Source organism: Salmo salar, chromosome 05, assembly GCF_965601325.2.
Source record: "Salmo salar chromosome 05, fSalSal1, whole genome shotgun sequence".
Classification (NCBI taxonomy): Eukaryota; Metazoa; Chordata; class Actinopteri; order Salmoniformes; family Salmonidae; genus Salmo; species Salmo salar.
In genome coordinates, this window is record NC_138295.1 from 78096419 (window position 1) to 78114641 (window position 18223).

An 18223-nucleotide genomic window follows, 5' to 3' on the forward strand; every position below is an offset into this window, starting at 1 on the left:
CTCCTATTGGTGGTAGGCCATGTTAGATGTTTCTGTAACGTATCGGTCTCATGCTGTGTACATGACAGTGTCACTATCTGGATCCGCTGTGTCTGTTGACCTTTCCATTGGTTGAGGTTCATCACCCACCACTCCTAAAGAGTTCCTCATAGATAGATGTTTTATGTGAGTTTCCAATCTCTATGCGTTTTTCTTTGTGTATACAGTAATGGTTGAGGCTCTGTCTGGGGGAACTCAACCCTCTGGTATATGATTCTGTATGGATCATCAACTAAAGGTCAAATGTTCAGGACCGGTTTATAAAGTGAACATTTTCAGCCTGTGTCATATTTCTAACAAGGAAATTGTTAGTCAATGCAGTGAGGAACAACATTTGATCTCTTTGTTATTAATATGCCATTGTGTTCATATTGTTATGTAATGTTTAGTCAAATATGGCCACGGCTGTTTCCCAAACTCCAGTCATCCTGTGTCTTTTGACCTGCCACACTGTTACAGGGAAAGATGGTAGCATTACTTATATTACTGTGAGGCTACTTGATTGAATATAGGGCCTAGTCATTCTGACCTTCCCACCCATTGCCCAATCTCTTCATCTTCAGAAATACAAATATTTGTTTACCCGCATCTCACTCTCATTGTCATTAGTGAAAACATTCCCCTACCTCACTGAATGTAGAGAAGACTAAATGGAGAGAGCACTGAATGGAGAGAGCTTCTGCCCTGTGTAGTCTTTGATAAGCACAAAGATATGAAACAGGACTAAACCTCACTACAAGGTTGTTTTTTTACCATGTTACAAAGTTGATATGATGCCATAGGGTAATCCCAAGGATCTAAACTTCCATAAAGGTCAGTTAAAGGTCATTGTGTGGAATGGACGTACAATAACAAGATCCACAGGGCCATGATCGGTGTGCCCACTCACAGATATGCTCCTGAGTGGCGCAGCGGTCTAAGGCATTGCATCTCAGTTTAAGAGGCGTCACTGTAGTCCCTGGTTTGAATCCAGGCTGCATCACAACTGTGATTGGGAGTCCCATAGGGCGGTGCACAATTGGCCCAGCATGGTCCAGGTTTGGCCGGGGTAGGCCGTCATTGTAAATAAGAATGTGTTCTTAACTGACATGCCTAGTTAAATAAAGGTTACATTAAAAAAATATGTACACAAAGATCATGTCTCTCATGTTTGAGTAGGTACAAGTTGCAACTAATTACTGGTTTGATGTTTTCATGTTAACGTGTATTTGAAAGTTCACCTGTGTTTGAGTCATTTGAAAAGATTACGTAAAAGAGATTTTAAGCCTTTTTCCAAGACACAAAACATTTATTCTCTGAGAATGTATTTCTCTCTGATATAGTATGATAATGATGATCTTTGACATAAAATGACTGTGAACTAAGGCCTGATTACTGTAACATGGCCAACATAGCATTCCCACACACAATACTGTGGGCTTGTATGAGACACACACACACAGAGCGTATGCACCTGGTCTGACACCTTTACAGGTAACCTCCCAGGAGGGAGGGAGGGAGGGAGAGAGGACACATACACTCTTCTCCTGCTGAACATACTGCTGTTACATACTCTACTCTACATCCAACAAGAAAACACCATTCAGTAAGTACATTTATATTTGGTTTGGTTGTGGACTCCATTATGGTTAGAACTGTGTTGGTTGTGGACTCCATTATGGTTAGAACTGTGTTGGTTGTGGACTCCATTATGGTTAGAACTGTGTTGGTTGTGGCCTCCATTATGGTTAGAACTGTGTTGGTTGTGGACTCCATTATGGGTAGAACTGTGTTGGTTGTGTGTTGTTGCTCTGTCAATTGCATCATTATCTAATAAGGATTTGACAGTGTGTTGCTTTTTATATTTTGAAGTAAACAATTATCTGTCTCACAGAAGAAGGATATTTATAATACTTTAAAAAAGCCACCATTTTCAATCAATGAATAGTTAATCTATGAAAAATGCATCACTAATGTTCAAGGACAGAGTATTAAAAATGGACTAATGAACTAATTCAAATGAATAAGATATTCAGAATAGACTGGAGTGTATTTAGAGGAGACAGTCCCAGGAATTTGTAACCAATGTATATTCATATAGTGAAATAATTGTGTGATTGGTGATTATGACCATAAACCCCAGAATCCCCACGCTCAGACAGGCAGATTGCATGACACACCTCAAGGCCAAACCCAAATGAGAAGTCAAATCTTCGGAAGCCATGCCAATGACTTAGAGAGGAAAGTCTTTTACAGAAGTGATGATAGGAAAGCAGTGGTTTTGAAAGAGAGACATGGAAAGAGAGGAGGAGAGAGAGAGAGAGAGAGAGAGAGAGAGAGAGAGAGAGAGGGAGTGGAGGGAAGAGGGAGAGAGAGGAGGAAAAGAGTACGGTAGAAAGGCAAATATAACCGAGAGAAAGATAGAGAGATGGAGAAAGAGCGTGACATAACACATCAATTAAAGTGCATGTTTTTCTCAGCATGTTTTCCTTTACCCCCAGTGGGCTATATCCATGGGGCAGGTAACTAGGTGGGTAACTAGGGCGGTAGCTAGGCAGCTGTGAGCTCACAGCCTCAGAGGAGGAAGCCTTAAAGAATATACCCTAGTATCCCTGAGACCTGGCTCACATGGAGACACGTTGTCCAGCTGACATTTTTCCGACAATAAAAGTTGTCTTTTACTGAGAACGAAGGGATGCACAATAGATAGAAACAATATTAGAATTACGTTTAGTGAAAGGTGGGAAATTAAAATGATTCCACGTTTAGAATTGATGTTTACAATGGCTGACATCACCTCTCTCCTCCTCTTTAAAGCAGAGGTGGACTGTTCCACCATGGCTTCACCAGGGGAGAAGGCTCTCCTCCTCCTCTTCCTAGTCCATGCAGTCTCAGGTAAGCAGCAAACGCACCAGGCCTAATCCTCTTCCATTTTGCAACAGTGGATCATTCCTAAATTACATTTAGATCCAAACAGGAAACAAGTGTAGCATACACACATAACATGTTGACAGTTTGTGGACGTGTGCGTGTCCGTGCTCATGCGTGTGTCTGTGTATGCGATATTCCCCTCTCAGCCCTCTACCCAGATACAATGCCACCGATGTCTCCCATGATGCTTAACCCTGACCCCGCGACCCCAGGCTTCCCATCTCCACCCGCTCGCTTCCAAGACATGGCCAAGAAACTGGTAATCAATCAAACAATCAGTCAATCAATCAACCAATCAATCAATAGTCTATGGCCTGCCTTACCTGACCAGGTGACCTCCCTCACCAGAGGTGTCTGTAAACTGTGACCACAATACACAGAACCATGTGACTGGATGATCTATTTTCCTGCTTTCCCCTGAAGGACACATACTACTCCCTCCACCTGGATCAAACACACACCTCTGGGTGATATTACTGCAGTACTGATCAAACACACACCTCTGGGTGATGTTACTGCAGTACTGATCAAACACACACCTCTGGGTGATGTTACTACAGTACTGATCAAACACACACCTCTGGGTGATGTTACTACAGTACTGATCAAACACACACCTCTGGGTGATGTTACTACAGTACTGATCAAACACACACCTCTGGGTGATGTTACTGCAGTACTGATCAAACACACACCTCTGGGTGATGTTACTGCAGTACTGATCAGTACACACACCTCTGGGTGATGTTACTGCAGTACTGATCAGTACACACACCTCTGGGTGATGTTACTGCAGTACTGATCAGTACACACACCTCTGGGTGATGTTACTGCAGTACTGATCAGTACACACACCTCTGGGTGATGTTACTACAGTACTGATCAGTACACACACCTCTGGGTGATGTTACTGCAGTACTGATCAGTACACACACCTCTGGGTGATGTTACTGCAGTACTGATCAGTACACACACCTCTGGGTGATGTTACTGCAGTACTGATCAGTATACACACCTCTGGGTGATGTTACTGCAGTACTGATCAAACACACACCTCTGGGTGATGTTACTGCAGTACTGATCAAACACACACCTCTGGGTGATGTTACTACAGTACTGATCAAACACACACCTCTGGGTGATGTTACTGCAGTACTGATCAAACACACACCTCTGGGTGATGTTACTGCAGTACTGATCAAACACACACCTCTGGGTGATGTTACTACAGTACTGATCAGTACACACACCTCTGGGTGATGTTACTACAGTACTGATCAGTACACACACCTCTGGGTGATGTTACTGCAGTACTGATCAAACACACACCTCTGGGTGATGTTACTACAGTACTGATCAGTACACACACCTCTGGGTGATGTTACTGCAGTACTGATCAGTACACACACCTCTGGGTGATGTTACTGCAGTACTGATCAGTACACACACAGTTGGCCTATGTTGATGTTACAGTTACACCCTTCCCAGCTGTAGTTTAAGCCCTACACAAACTCCTTCACCTGCTATGTGTATTGTTACACCCTAGACTGGCAAGGCTGTCTCACACCTCACTGTAAAGTGGTATGACATTATACCTCAGTTTGTACTGTAGGTTACATGTAGATAGTCAATGAAGATACAACAGGTAGAAAGACATCAGTAAAAGTAACAGTTCCGTAGTTCATTCTGGTGTCCCTCTGTCCCCACAGATGATGAGATGCCTGCAAATGGGTGAGGACACAGCACATACCTCCTCTAACCTAGTAAACACAGAGGGTATCACTAATGTATCGTTGTAATAATATTGCTCATGAACAACATGCTGGAAACAGCACTACATTATTGTTGCATACATTAACACAGTTTGATAATGCTTATTACATCATCTTGTTTTTTCCTGTGTGTTTCTTAATGCATGGTTGCTATGCTACAGGACACCTGGTACCCATGACGATGGACAACCCCTTTAATAACAGGTAAGGTGACCCATGTGTGTGTGTGTGTGTGTGTGTGTGTGTGTGTGTGTGTGTGTGTGTGTGTGTGTGTGTGTGTGTGTGTGTGTGTGTGTGTGTGTGTGTGTGTGTGTGTGTGTGTGTGTGTGTGTGCAAATTAATGGATCTACAAGTTAGCCCCCCCTCTCGCTCTCTCTCACGCTCTTTCTCTTTCTCTCTCTATCAGTGGGGTGCAAATGGAAGACAGCATGTCTAGTCCCAACCCTCTCTCCCACTTCCACTCTCTCCTCACCTCCCTCTCTGCTGAGGAAACAGATACCTACTCAGACATGGACTCTGCTTCCCACTTCTATTTCCAGCCCAATGGCACCATGAAATACCCTGACTCTGACCGTGAATGGGTACCTCAACATTCATCTTCATTTACATAGCTAGATATATTCAAAATATGCAAATACACTGACAGTACTCTAGTCATACACCAGGAGTGTTGCAAACAATTATTTACATAATGAGGATTGTATCCATTTTAGACACAAAGGCCATATTTGGTCTTGTTTTATGTAAAGTTTTACAGTGGTTTTTATAACCTGTTTATTAAACTAAAAGGCATAAGATAATGACATATTTAATAAATGTTCCTCTATCTCTCTCTTTCTAGAACGTGACAGAGAGGATGTGGAACTGTTCCAGTCTACCAAGCTTCATTGAGCACATGAGGAACTCTTCGGTCAGTGTCACTCAAGCCCTCTCAGCCAATTACCAGCTGTTTTCAACAATACTGCATCTTCAGTCCTCCCACTAGTCGTGGTTTTGTCACGCCTGCTTCCGCTCCCCCTCCCTGGTGCTCGAGGGCGCCAGGCTACCTGTCCTTATACGCAACTGTTACCATCATTACATGCAGCTGCGCTCATTGGACTCACCTGGACTCCCTCACTTTGTTGATTGTCCCTGCATATATGTCTGCTCCTCTGTGTTGTTCCCTGTAGTAGCACTGTTTGTCGTGTCATATCTATGTCCAGACGCTGTTCTTGTTCCGCTGTGTGTCCGTCTATATTAAATGGTTCACTTCCTGTACCTGCTTCTCATCTCCTGCGTTGGGCGTGACAGGTTTAGCCCTAGCATGAGATTATAACCTGGCTTCAACAATGCTCCTGTTTTACTTCCCAAATGCAACATCTTTCTTTCTCTCTCTCAGGCTGGTCCCCAGTGCTTCCTGAGAGCGTTCATCGCCCCCCTCTCTTGGGTTGCCCTGATGATGAAGGGTGGGGACGACATGGAACCAGAGGATTATGGGAGGCTGGTGTGGGCTGCTAAGCCCCTCCTACAGAACATGCCCCCGCCTCAGATGACCCTGCCTCCCTGGATACAGAACCCCCACCTGGAAGAGATGTGAGTGGATGTGGGGCTGGTGTGTGTGTGTGTGTGTGTGTGTGTGTGTGTGTGTGTGTGTGTGTGTGTGTGTGTGTGTGTGTGTGTGTGTGTGTGTGTGTGTGTGTGTGTGTGTGTGTGTGTGTGTGTGTGTGTGTGTGTGTGTGTGTGTGTGTGGTAACAGTATGGTCTGGTTCCAGGATGAAGATGTTGGGAGAGGTGTTTGGGTCTCTCTCTGAGGAGCAGCGTGTTCAGATCAGAGAGTGGGCCAAGGAGCGGGTGGCCCAGAACAACTACAACTGCAGCCACACTGCTGCAGCCTGGCGCCCCAGACCTATACCAGAACAGAAACCAGCACCGACACACAGACCAGCACAGGAACCAGGACAGACACACAGACCAGCACAGGAACCAGGACAGACACCTAAACCAAAACAGGAGCCAGGACAGACACTCAGACCAGAAGTAGGACAGAACTGGCCTGCTAGACCACCACAGCCTGATATGACAGGTGAGAACCACCTCAGCACAGATAGAATATGTTACATTATTCATTATTATAATTAAACTAAATACTGATACAAATATGTTTAGTTGAGATTTTAGATGTTACAACAATCTTTGATTTATCAAGCTCTTAGAAACAGTCTTGTTATATACCTTATGACCCAAATACTAATGATTAATCTCTTCAAGTCAAACCGGGGAAAGAAAATGATAGATAGGATGAGAGGGACCCAAATCAAGAGGGGGAGAGAGGAAAGGAAAGAGGAGTAGAATGAGAACGAGAAGAAACCATTGAAAGGTGGGAAACCTCCTAAAGGAAAACCAAATGGAAAGAAATTATGAGAAAATACAGGAAACAAGCTTGGAAGAAGAGGAGAAGAGCAGGGAGGAAGGAGAGAAAGATACAAGCTAGAAAGGAGAGGAGAAGAGCAGGGAGGAAGGAGAGAAAGATACAAGCTGGAAAGGAGAGGAGAAGAGCATGGAGGAAGGAGAGAAAGATACAAGCTGGAAAGGAGAGGAGAAGAGCATGGAGGAAGGAGAGAAAGATACAAGCTGGAAAGGAGAAGACCGAAGCAGAGTGGAGGGAGGAAGAGGAGGAAGAGGAGGAGGCATGAAAAGGGACATAGATGCGGGAAGTAGGGATGCTGAGGGTGTTGCAGCACCTCCTGAAAAATCACCCCAAAACTAATTCCCGCGGCTATGAAAAGGGAGAGAGTGAGTTGTGTCCAAAGGACAGCGGAGAGGTGTGTGTTAATTCGAGACACAACACCTGATTTGCGTGTGTGTCACACAGATCTTCACTCTGCAGTGTGTTTATGTGTTTATTACATCTGCATGTGTGTGTTCAAGTAATACTGGGCCCTGCCGTGTGTGTGTGTGTGTGTGTGTGTGTGTGTGTGTGTGTGTGTGTGTGTGTGTGTGTGTGTGTGTGTGTGTGTGTGTGTGTGTGTGTGTGTGTGTGTGTGTGTGTGTGTGTGTGTGTGTGTGTGTGTGTGTGTGTGTGTGTGTGTGTGTGTGCATGTGCATGTGTCTACTGAACACAACTCTGGTGACTACAACCACTGTTGTGACATCATGTGTGTGTTCAAGTACTACTCTGCCCTGTGTGTGTATGTGTGTGTGCCAACTGTGTGTGCCAACTGTGTGTGTGTGTTTGCCACCCTCCTCTCTCTCCAGTGATGCCCAGCCCCTGTCCTCCCAGGCTGGTGTGGCTGAAGATGGATGTGATGAAGATGATGGGGCCCTTCCTTTCCGGGCTGCCCATGGACGACATCCAAACCATCCCCAACGACCAGGTCTTTGTTTGTTGTTGTTCTCCCCACTCTGCTTTTTAATGGATCACATCAAACCTCACTGAGGCCCTCAAACAGATCACAGTCCCCTATTTTAATCTATCTGTTTTCCACACTATCTCTCTCTTTCCCTAGTTGTGTCAATTCTTCCATTTGCCCCAGTTCCCTTCCTCCTTCAGAGGGGTGGGGGGGCTCCCTCCTCTTCAGGGCAGAAAGATACTCCAGAAGATCCGAGAGTGTTCCCAGAAGAGAGATGACTTGGTGCAGAACCTGGACAGGTCTGTACGTGCCTGAGAGAAGGACTGGAGCAGTATCACCTGGACATCACAGGAGGCTGCTGAGGGGAGGACGGCTGATAATAATAGCTAGAATGGAGTGAATGGAAAGGTATCAAACACATAGAAACCATGTGTTTGAGTTCAATTCCATTCCATTCATTCCATTCCAGCCATTACTATGAGCCCATCCTCCCCAATTAAGATGCCACCAACCTCCTGTGCTGGACATGCAAATTACCATTCATTTTGCTAATTGTTCAGACCATCCTGTAGTTACATAATTACTTTACTAAACAAAATATGTATTGACGGTTAGATTAGCATTTTTCCTGAATTAGCCAGATCTACAGTACATTTACCTTGACCATGAGCGAGTGCTTAGTCACAGAAATGTGACAAATAAACAAGAAAGGAGAGTTCAGAACAGATGTTGGATGACTTACCAAACACAGTACTGAATAGCCAGTAGGGTATTTTACTTAACTCTGACCTCTGACCCTTTCCTATCCAGACTAGGCTCGCTGGCATGTTTCTATGACGACGCCCCAACCCTAAACTCCTCCATGAGCCGGCTCCTCCTCTCTCAACTCGACGACTGTAGCAACTCTGGAGTCAACAAGGTATCCCCCCAATCTCTCTCTCTCACTCTTTCCAAAGTTGTTGTAGTTTATAGTTTATAACTCAGGAATCACTAAAGTAGGGGTTTTACAGAGAACAATTATGGGAATAATCTGTGGTGTTTATTTTTAACCCTCCTCTTCCTCCCACATCTCCCCTCCACTTCCTCTCCCCTCCTCCTCCGGCTTCCAGCTGAAGAAGAAGCTCGTCAACACTGTGATGTCATCATCTGTGGATGATTCCAGTCCTGAGCTGCTGCGTGCGCTGGGTCCCGGTGTTACACTGCTTTCCCCTTTCCATCTCTCCCAGTTCTCCCCCGACGCCCTCAAGGACACCCTGATGTCACTGGGGTCAGAGGTGAAGTGGGGTCTGACCCAGGCCAAAACACTGGCCAATAAACTACTGCAGGGGAAGCAGGTGAGAGAGGTGTTACTCTTATCAATATGTCTTTGTCTCAGTCAGTACTATTAACAGGCTTCTTAACTGGAATGTTTAGGTGATCCTCTTCTATTGTATGAGGGGCCGAGTTAGGAACTAATGGTCAAATAGAGAGCAGCTCTAAAAACTCTCATTTCTGTATCTGTACTCTTCCTTCTTCCCTTCCTCCCTCTTTCTTTCTCTCTCTCTCTCTCTCTCTCTCTCTCTCTCTCTCTCTCTCTTCCTCTCTCTATCCCTCCCTCCCCCCCTCTCTCTCTCCCTCCCCCTCTCTCTCTCTCTCTTTCTCTCTCTCTCTCTCTCTCTCTCTCTCTCTCTCTCTCTCTCTCTCTCTCTCTCTCTCTCTCTCTCTCTCTCTCAGGAGGTGTCTGGTAAAGAGTTAATGTCTCTGGGTTCAGCTGTGACGGGCGTGGCCTCCTCTGTCCTCAGGAAGGTCAAATCCCAGGGGCTTCTGGGTAATGAGGGTCTGGACATGATGAGTCAAAAGATGACCAGTCTACAGAGAAAAGCATTGTTGGAGGGGGTGAGAGGGGAAGGGAGGGGTGAGAGGGGAAGGGAGGGGTGAGAGGGGAAGGGAGGGGTGAGAGGGGAAGGGAGGGGTGAGAGGGGAAGGGAGGGGTGAGAGGGGAAGGGAGGGGTGAGAGGGGAAGGGAGGGGAGGGAGGGGTGAGAGGGGAAGGGAGGGGTGAGAGGGGAAGGGAGGGGTGAGAGGGGAAGGGAGGGGTGAGAGGGGAAGGGAGGGGTGAGAGGGGAAGGGAGGGGTGAGAGGGGAAGGGAGGGGTGAGAGGGGAAGGGAGGGGTGAGAGGGGAAGGGAGGGGTGAGAGGGGAAGGGAGGGAGAAGTCATAGAAGAAAAGTAGATGTGCAGCAAAGATGGTTCAGGTTGATCCTAAAGTTGTGTGTGTGTGTGTGTGTGTGTGTGTGTGTGTGTGTGTGTGTGTGTGTGTGTGTGTGTGTGTGTGTGTGTGTGTGTGTGTGTGTGTGTGTGTGTGTGTGTGTGTGTGTGTGTGTGTGTGTGTAGCTGCTTGGGGATGTGAATGCCTCAGAGCTGATCCAGAAAGTCCCTGCCTCTCTGCTGTCCAGCCTATCCCTGACCACCCTGGACAAGGCTAACCTGACCTCCCTCGACCAACTGGAGGGCAAGCAATGGACACGTGCACAGGTGTGTGTGTGTCTTCTGAACGCAACTCTGGGGACTACGGCCACTGGTGTGACATTACACACTGTTCTCTGTCTTGCAGTCGGCCTTTCTGGTCAGAAATATCCTAGGCAAGAAGATGACACTTACAGACATGCGGTGAGAACACACACATCCAGTTTTTAATGGTACTGATGATGAGGATGATGATGATAAGCAAGGTAGTTGCTCCTGTAAGTCGCTCTGGATAAGAGCGTCTGCCTAATGACTACAATGTAAATGATGATGATGATGATGACAGGAAGCTGGGCTCGGCGATGCAGGGCGTGGCCTGTGAGATGATTGAAAAGGTGGCTGAAAGTGGCGTCATGGAGATGGCCCAAGCTGTGACAGAGACTCCACGCTGGCTCTCTAAGACACAGGTACACACACGCACACATATACACACATACACACATACACACACACACACACAAGTCATGACTGCAACTCCTACTATTCTGTATGTAAATCTGTGACAACTGATAGGTTACATTAGGTTACATTATGAATGGAGTAGCGCTCATTAAATATCATATGAATTAGAGGACGTATAGTATCATACATCTCATACAATAGCATACGAATTGGATGATGTAAGTTATTATACATCTTGGAGGACTGATATGTATTTCTCTGAGACCAGGGTGCTTGTTGCATCATAACAGCGAAGGAGAATTACGTTCGTGGTTAGGTGAACTAACAACAAAGGTTAGGATAATTTGCATAGCCTGTTAGGTGAATTGGGTCAAGTTTAGAATAAGGGTTAGGGGAAGGGTTAGCTAATTAAGTGATAATGCCTGATAAAACAGTGTTTGGAGGATATATTGGCACGGGTGTTGTTAGGCCCGTGACAAAGTCGAGGGCCGGCAAACTGTGCCAATATATCCTCCAAACACCGGCTTCTCTGGCATTATCACTTTTATACACCGGGTTACAAACATATTCAAACAATGATTGACATATTTTCATTAAAAAACGTTATTTTGATTCATTTATTTATACTATTTCATGCTTCCACAAGATATAGTCCGGACACAAATCTAGGGTTGCAAACAGAATAATAGCAAAGTAGCTTCATTTGCATTTGTTTAAGCTGTTTTCTAGTGACATTTATTTGGATACATCCATAACAATGAGCTAATGATGCGTGATTTTGCATGGCATAGAAAATGTGCTCACTCCTCAGGACACTGTTGTTCAGAGGAGCTAGCTAACACAATCACTTCAAACGGAAGCTGGAAAGACTGCAAACTAGCTGCTCTTCGTTTCGTTTGACCGTTTTGCAATTTACATTTCTTTGTATATATCCATGAAAATGATGCCAGCTGATTCATGATTTCGACTGGCTGAGAAACACTGCTTGTCTGTCTCGTCCCGACACGTTCATTACTATGGGACAGCTGGAGATCCAATTTGAATATTGAAACAATGTTGCAAATGTCGGAGAGACCGATAGCAAGGTTTATACAAATCTCCACTGTTGAAAACTAAACACTGTCTAAAAGAAATGTCTAGATGTCTAGAGATAATGTCTAGATGCACTTTATAGTGGAGATCAAGTTTATAAATTGCTTGGCTGGGCTGATGAGACAGTGGATTGCACAGTCAGATGAAACGGAGTAAATAGGCATTTTAATGTCATAGATTTAGCCGGTGGTAATTTATGGAATAGACACCGGCTGGAATGCGATTTTAACCAATCAGCATTCAGGATTAGACCCACCCGTTGTATAAAAAGCTACAATTGCCCCCAACACGACTCAAACACGCAACCTTTGGATTGTTAGATGGTCGCGGATTACACCCACTCATCCTCTCCGACCAACCTCCCTAAATTATCTTCTGTCTAAAGTAACTAGGCCATTAGTAGATATCATACGTCTTGGAGATGCTCAGAAATACATACAAGTTTGTTTCATATAGCTCTGAGGTCAGGCTGGTTATTACATGCTTAGGGGCTATTTTTACATTGATTTTGAGACACTCTTTTATCTCCCGCCCTCTCACTTTGTCTGTCAGGTGTGCTGTACTGCACAGAGTCTGTTTGCAGGTTTGGAGAAAAAGAGAGCAGGCTACTTCAACAACATCACAGACACAGAGCTGGAGGAGATCCCCACCCTGCTGCTGCTTCACCTGCCGTGATTACACACACACACACTGGCAGATTTTGCTGTGTTTCAGGGGTTTCAATTGAAATCGTCACCAGCTGTCCAGGGGGCCACACTGACCCATTGTTTTTATGCAAATGATTTTTTTGTTAAAGTGTATACCCTATATATTTCAGAATTTCCTGAAATTAAAAACATACATGAAATAAATATTTTTAATTGTGGGATAATAAATTAAGAATAAATCAGCAGGTAATGTCTGTGGAAAAATTGCTCTTTTGGGGGTGACGCACACTTACACACACATATTCACTCTCTCTCTCTCTCTCTGTCTCTCTCTCTCTCTCTCTCTCTCTGTCTCTCTCTCTCTCTCTGTCTCTCTCTCTCTCTCTCTCTCTCTCTCTCTCTCTCTCTCTCTCTCTCTCTCAGGGCTGAGAAGATAGCCAGTCTACCTGCCTCTGTATGTGCTGTGTTCATGAAGAAGATGAAAGAGGCCAACCTGAGTTCTTTGCCTCTCACCTCTCGCTCTCGCCCCACACTGACCAACAGAGCCCTGAACTGCCTGGTAAACACACAACCCTAACCATAACCCTACAGATGTAGGGTCTTCATTTGGTCACTCTATTGTTGCTGAGACCGTAGGAATGCAAACTTGTAGTGTATTCAAGGTTTAAAAGGGCTTCTAAGTTTATCATTTCTACTTTAAAATGTCAGACTTGATTTGCCATAACAATATTTTTTATCAATCCCAGCAACAAAAAATGATATTGATTATAATCCACATAATAATTCATATTTCCTGTTGCTGCAGGATTATTTTCCTACTGTAGCAGACGGGCTCAAATTAAGATCGTACATGTGTAGCTTCATGTCCACATCCTAGTTCAACCTTAACCCTAAACTTAGTGTAAATCACACACACACACACACACACACACACACACACACACACACACACACACACACACACACACACACACACACACACACACACACACACACACACACACACACACACACACACACACACACACACACACACACACACACACACACACACATATACTGCAATGAGTGATAGAGAACGGTGCACCCCTGTGTCCCCAGGGGAGGAACATGTCAAAGTTGTCCAGTGAGGAGGTGTTGAGTCTGGGGTCGCTGCTGTGTGAGTTGGCCCCCTCTCAGATGTCCCTCCTGGCCCCTGAGATCCTCAACTCCACCTTGCAGGCCCTGGCCTCCTGCAAACAGATTCCTCCACGCCACTGGAGGGCGCTCTTCCAGCTGCTCAATGATACATACGGGTACGAACAAGCACATCCTCTCACCTTTCTAGATAGAACTGCTACTGCCAAAATAACATTTGACAAATATACAATTATTATTGTTTCTCTCCTCTGAAAGTGACCCGTCTGATTGGACGGCTGACACCATCAAATCCCTGGGTCCTCTCCTCCTGTGGGATGATTCTGCTGTCCGCTCACTGCGCTTTAAGGTCAGTGACTCTCTATCACCATCATCTCCTTGACAACCACATATGAAAGGCCCTTGAATAGTCTCTCCCTGATGTTGTCTACGCTTGTGAAAAAAAGAAAGCTTTCATAATCCAAAATGTTTCTGTGAATTTCAAAAAATTAAGATAACCTCTGCACTTTTACTTTCTACCCTGGCTTCTCCCCCCTCTAGTCGTGGCTGAAAGAGACTCTGTCTGACCTGATGGACAGCCTACCCAGCCCTCCGGTCCCTACCCCTCCTCAGGAGTTTAGTAGGGGTCCGGACCTCTCAGCCCTGCGATGGAAACTCTTCTCTCTCTCCACCTCCACATCTGAAGTAATGCCCATGCGCAGGAGGAGAGAAGGTGAGAGAGGAGAAACACACTGCACTAAGGTGCAGATAAGAATGTGTGTGGGATTATTTTGAATATGAACATGTTAAAGAGGTACATTACAATACATTTACCACAACCTCCCTGGACCCTCTCTCTCTAGTTCTCCCTCAGGGGGAGGCGGGCCTTACTGTGTCTCTGTTGGAGGAACTGAGCGGAGCCAATGTCTACTGGAGCCCAGCCCAGCTCTCCAAGATGGACGCCGCCACAATCACCGCTGCCGTGGAAACGCTGGGGGAGGTCCTTGATTACAGCGCCGAGCAACTAGTGGTGCTCAGAGAGAAGGCCATCCAGGTAGTTGGCCAGGCTCAGGCACAGATCAGTTTACCCTCTTCAAGTCTACAGGGGATTCCGAAACGTACCTTAGATCAGTGTCTTAATCTTGGGGCCATTTCATCCAACTCCACAGAAGTTAGAAGAATCTCGAGTGCAGGGGTGAGCATCTTCTTTTGTTCTGATGTTGAGTGTCTTTCTGAGCTGTGCTGTACTATATTGTACTACAGGCCTGGGGTCCAGTGTCAGGTTTGAATGAGAGCCAGGTGCTCCGGCTGGGCTGTGTCTCTCAGGGGTTCAACCTCACTGAGCTGCCCAGCCTCCCCTTCTCCTCCCTGGACACTCTGGAGACACTTTCCCGCTGCTCCTGGACACAACCACAGGTACTGTATATATGAATTTACACACACACACACACACACACACACACACACACACACACACACACACACACACACACACACACACACAAACTAACTACTAGACTCTAATGATGGTCATGTCTGGTCCCTGGCAGAGGGAGGCTGTGTGGAGGGGTTTTGTGGAGCGTATTAATAAGACAGTGGGAGAACTGGGAGCTGTGGAGTTGGTGGGACTGGGCCAGTTCATCTGTGGTCTGAACACTGAGGAGACTGGTCAACTCAACACTGATGCCTTCAGGTCAGACATGGACAGTGTGTGTGTGTTTGCGTGAGCTTGTTTTATAATGTGTTATGTATCTCTATAGGGAGGCAGTACAGTCGGTGGGCGAGGTGCAGTGCCCCCTGGCAGTAACAGAGCTTCTGAAGCAGCGCGCCGTGGCTGTGTTTGGAGAACCACAGGGATGGACCGAGGCTCGGGTCAACTCTCTGGGCAACATCATGGGTCAGATACACTCCTCTGTTCCCCTCTTTCTCTCTCTCATGCTCTATGACGCTCTCTTATTTTGTGAAATACATTTTAAAATGTAAGCCATTTCTCATCCCTCCTCCCCCCTCTCTCTTTCTCTCTGCTTTATCTCACTTTTCTCCAGCTGGTTTGAGTTTGTCAGAGTTTCCTTCTCTCAGTCCCTCTGCCTTCTCATTCCTCAGTCCGACCAGCGTTCCCCTCATCCCCCCAGACCGCCTCGCTGTGAGTACACTCTCTCGCTGCCTGCCTCCCTCTATCAATTCAATTTCAATTTCAAATTAAGGGCTTTATTGGCATGGGTAACATGTTTACATTGCCAAAGCAAGTGAAATAGATAAACAATAGTGAAATAAACAATAAAAAATGAACAGTAAACATTTCACTTACAAAAATTCCAAAAGAATAAAGACATTTCAAATGTCATTATGTCTATATACAGTGTTGTAATGATATGCAAATAGTTAAAGTACAAAAGGGAAAATAAATCAACATATATGGGTTGTATTTACAATGGTGTTTGTTCTTCACTGGTTGACCTTTGCTTGTGGCAACAGGTCACAAATCTTGCTGCTGTGATGGCACACTATGGTATTTCACCCAGTAGATATGGGAGTTTATCAAAATTGGGTTTGTTTTCAAATTCTTCATGGATCTGTGTAATCTGAGGGAAATATGTCTCTAATGTGGTCATACATTTGGCAGGAGGTTAGGAAGTGCAGCTCAGTTTCCACCTCATTTTGTGGGCAGTGTGCACATAGCCTGTCTCCACTTGAGAGCCAGGTCTGCCTACGGTGGCCTTTCTCATTAGCAAGGCTATGCTCACTGAGTCTGTACCTGTACATAGTCAAAGATTTCCTTAATTTTGGGTAAGTCACGGTGGTCAGGTATTCTGCCACTGTGTCCTCTCTGTTTAGGGCCAAATAGCATTCTAGTTTGCCCTGTTTTTTTGTAAATTCTTTCCAATGTGATTATCTTTTTGTTTTCTCATGATTTGGTTGGGTCTAATTGTGTTGCTATCCTGGGGCTCTGCTTGTGAACAGAGCCCCAGAACCAGTTTGCTTAGGGGGCTCTTCTCTATCTCTGCTGTGTTCCACTGAGGTTTTGTAATGATTAGGTTTACGGGAAAAAAAATAGGTGACTTTGGAACCCAGCACTCCATACTCTTCTGATTTCTGATCAGGCACTTTCAACCAGCCAGTTGAAGGCCCTGGGTCCTGACAATGCTGCCATGGTAACCAAAGCACAGTGGGCGGTGCTGGGGGAGGTGCAACGGGCCGCTCTTGGCAATGCTCTGGGTGTGGCCTACGACCGTGTGGCCTATGACCGAGCAGAACCGACTACAAACCCACCCAGCAACCTGCCCCAACTCTCAGGTGAGTAGGAGAGAGGGGACTGGGAGGGGAAGAGATGAATGCTGTGTTCATAGCAAGTGGGAAACTCAGAAAATACTACTTGTAAAGTGTTCTAGTGATTTGAACTAGTTGAGAATGCCAATTGGCTAATGGCAAACAAGCTGAGCTCAGAGATTTCTTTTACTTTTTTTATTTAACTAGGTAAGTCAGTTAAGAACAAATTCTTATTTACAATGACTGCCTACCGGAAAATAGTGGTTTACCTGCCTTGTTCAGGGGCAGAACGACCTTGTCAGCTCGGGGATTCAATCCAGCAACCTTTCGGTAACTGGCCCAACGCTCTAACCAATAGGCTACCTGCCGCCCCATTATTGACAAGTGGATATATCCCAGTCATATGCTGGTAATTACAAATTTACGAGATGTTATGAACACAACAGGAGTGAGAGACGGAGATAGGTAGAGATAAAGGAATGCTCCTGTGGTCAGGTAAGAGAAAGATAAAGAGTTTATTAGACTATGAGGAAGAAACTGAAATGAAGATGGATAGGCCGGAGAGAGAGAGAGAGGTCAAGTGGCGTAATGCCTTTTTTTCTCCAGCAGGAGCATCTATGCTGGGAACTCTGGGAGTTGGAGTCTTTATGCAGCCCTTCTTGTTCCTACTGCTGGGGTTTGTCCTGTAGTGAGAAACTACACCTCCAATAGACACGCATGACATATGGAACTACTCATGCATGTGTTGAACAAGAATAGAGATTGTTAATATATATGGCATATTTTAACACATGTAACAGTAACAAATATAACTTGTATATCCTGCTTCTTATTTTACCTATTCTAGATTAAGCCAGAGCAGGTCTTGAGCACATCAAAGCAGATACAGATACCTGTGACAATGTAAAAGCACTTAAGATATTTTTATTCTATTTGTTAAAGAAATATGTATATCTTTCTATATCTTTGTTGCAATGGTGGGTCTCTTCTAGTAGGACAATGCTGGAACATGTAATGTGTGAGTCGGTGATCTGCATTGGTTATTTTCTGAGAGTTGGGATCATAAGACGAGGATTATGGGTGCTAACCCAGTGCTGACAGGATTGGAAGTGAAAGATGAACTTAATAAAAGATTATGAACCTACT

The 18223-nt window shown here is 45.3% G+C and overlaps 1 protein-coding gene across 3 annotated transcripts; it reads left to right on the top strand.

The window, feature by feature from the left end:
- Positions 1 to 1535: 1535 nt before the first annotated feature.
- Positions 1536 to 18222, top strand: LOC106575377 (otoancorin). 3 transcript variants are annotated; one of them, XM_045718959.2, is made up of 29 exons: positions 1536 to 1624; positions 2839 to 2913; positions 3096 to 3208; positions 4659 to 4680; positions 4883 to 4925; positions 5128 to 5302; positions 5563 to 5631; positions 6100 to 6293; positions 6473 to 6783; positions 7956 to 8074; positions 8207 to 8349; positions 8861 to 8969; positions 9160 to 9384; positions 9764 to 9925; positions 10422 to 10562; positions 10642 to 10697; positions 10840 to 10960; positions 12600 to 12718; positions 13118 to 13253; positions 13796 to 13989; positions 14090 to 14180; positions 14372 to 14543; positions 14674 to 14864; positions 15074 to 15226; positions 15361 to 15503; positions 15571 to 15707; positions 15856 to 15953; positions 16912 to 17104; positions 17684 to 18222. In XM_045718959.2, the coding sequence occupies exons 2-29, from the start codon at positions 2856 to 2858 to the stop codon at positions 17764 to 17766; spliced, it is 3771 nt and encodes a 1256-aa protein (XP_045574915.1). In that variant the 5' UTR covers positions 1536 to 1624; positions 2839 to 2855; the 3' UTR covers positions 17767 to 18222. The 3 variants fall into 3 exon arrangements, with proteins under 3 accessions (XP_045574915.1, XP_045574916.1, XP_045574914.1); XM_045718960.2 differs by having other exon boundaries at positions 17687 to 18222; XM_045718958.2 differs by having other exon boundaries at positions 1543 to 1624; positions 2836 to 2913.
- Position 18223: the final 1 nt, after the last annotated feature.

What these genes read in the sequence shown, in the direction of transcription:
- LOC106575377 (XM_045718959.2), top strand. Translation starts at nt 2,856, where the DNA reads ATGGCTTCACCAGGGGAGAAGGCTCTCCTCCTCCTCTTCCTAGTCCAT. An exon ending in CTGACTCTGACCGTGAATGG is followed by an intron (nt 5,303 to 5,562) that starts GTACCTCAACAT and finishes CTCTCTTTCTAG; the next exon opens with AACGTGACAGAGAGGATGTG. An exon ending in TTGGTGCAGAACCTGGACAG is followed by an intron (nt 8,350 to 8,860) that starts GTCTGTACGTGC and finishes TTTCCTATCCAG; the next exon opens with ACTAGGCTCGCTGGCATGTT.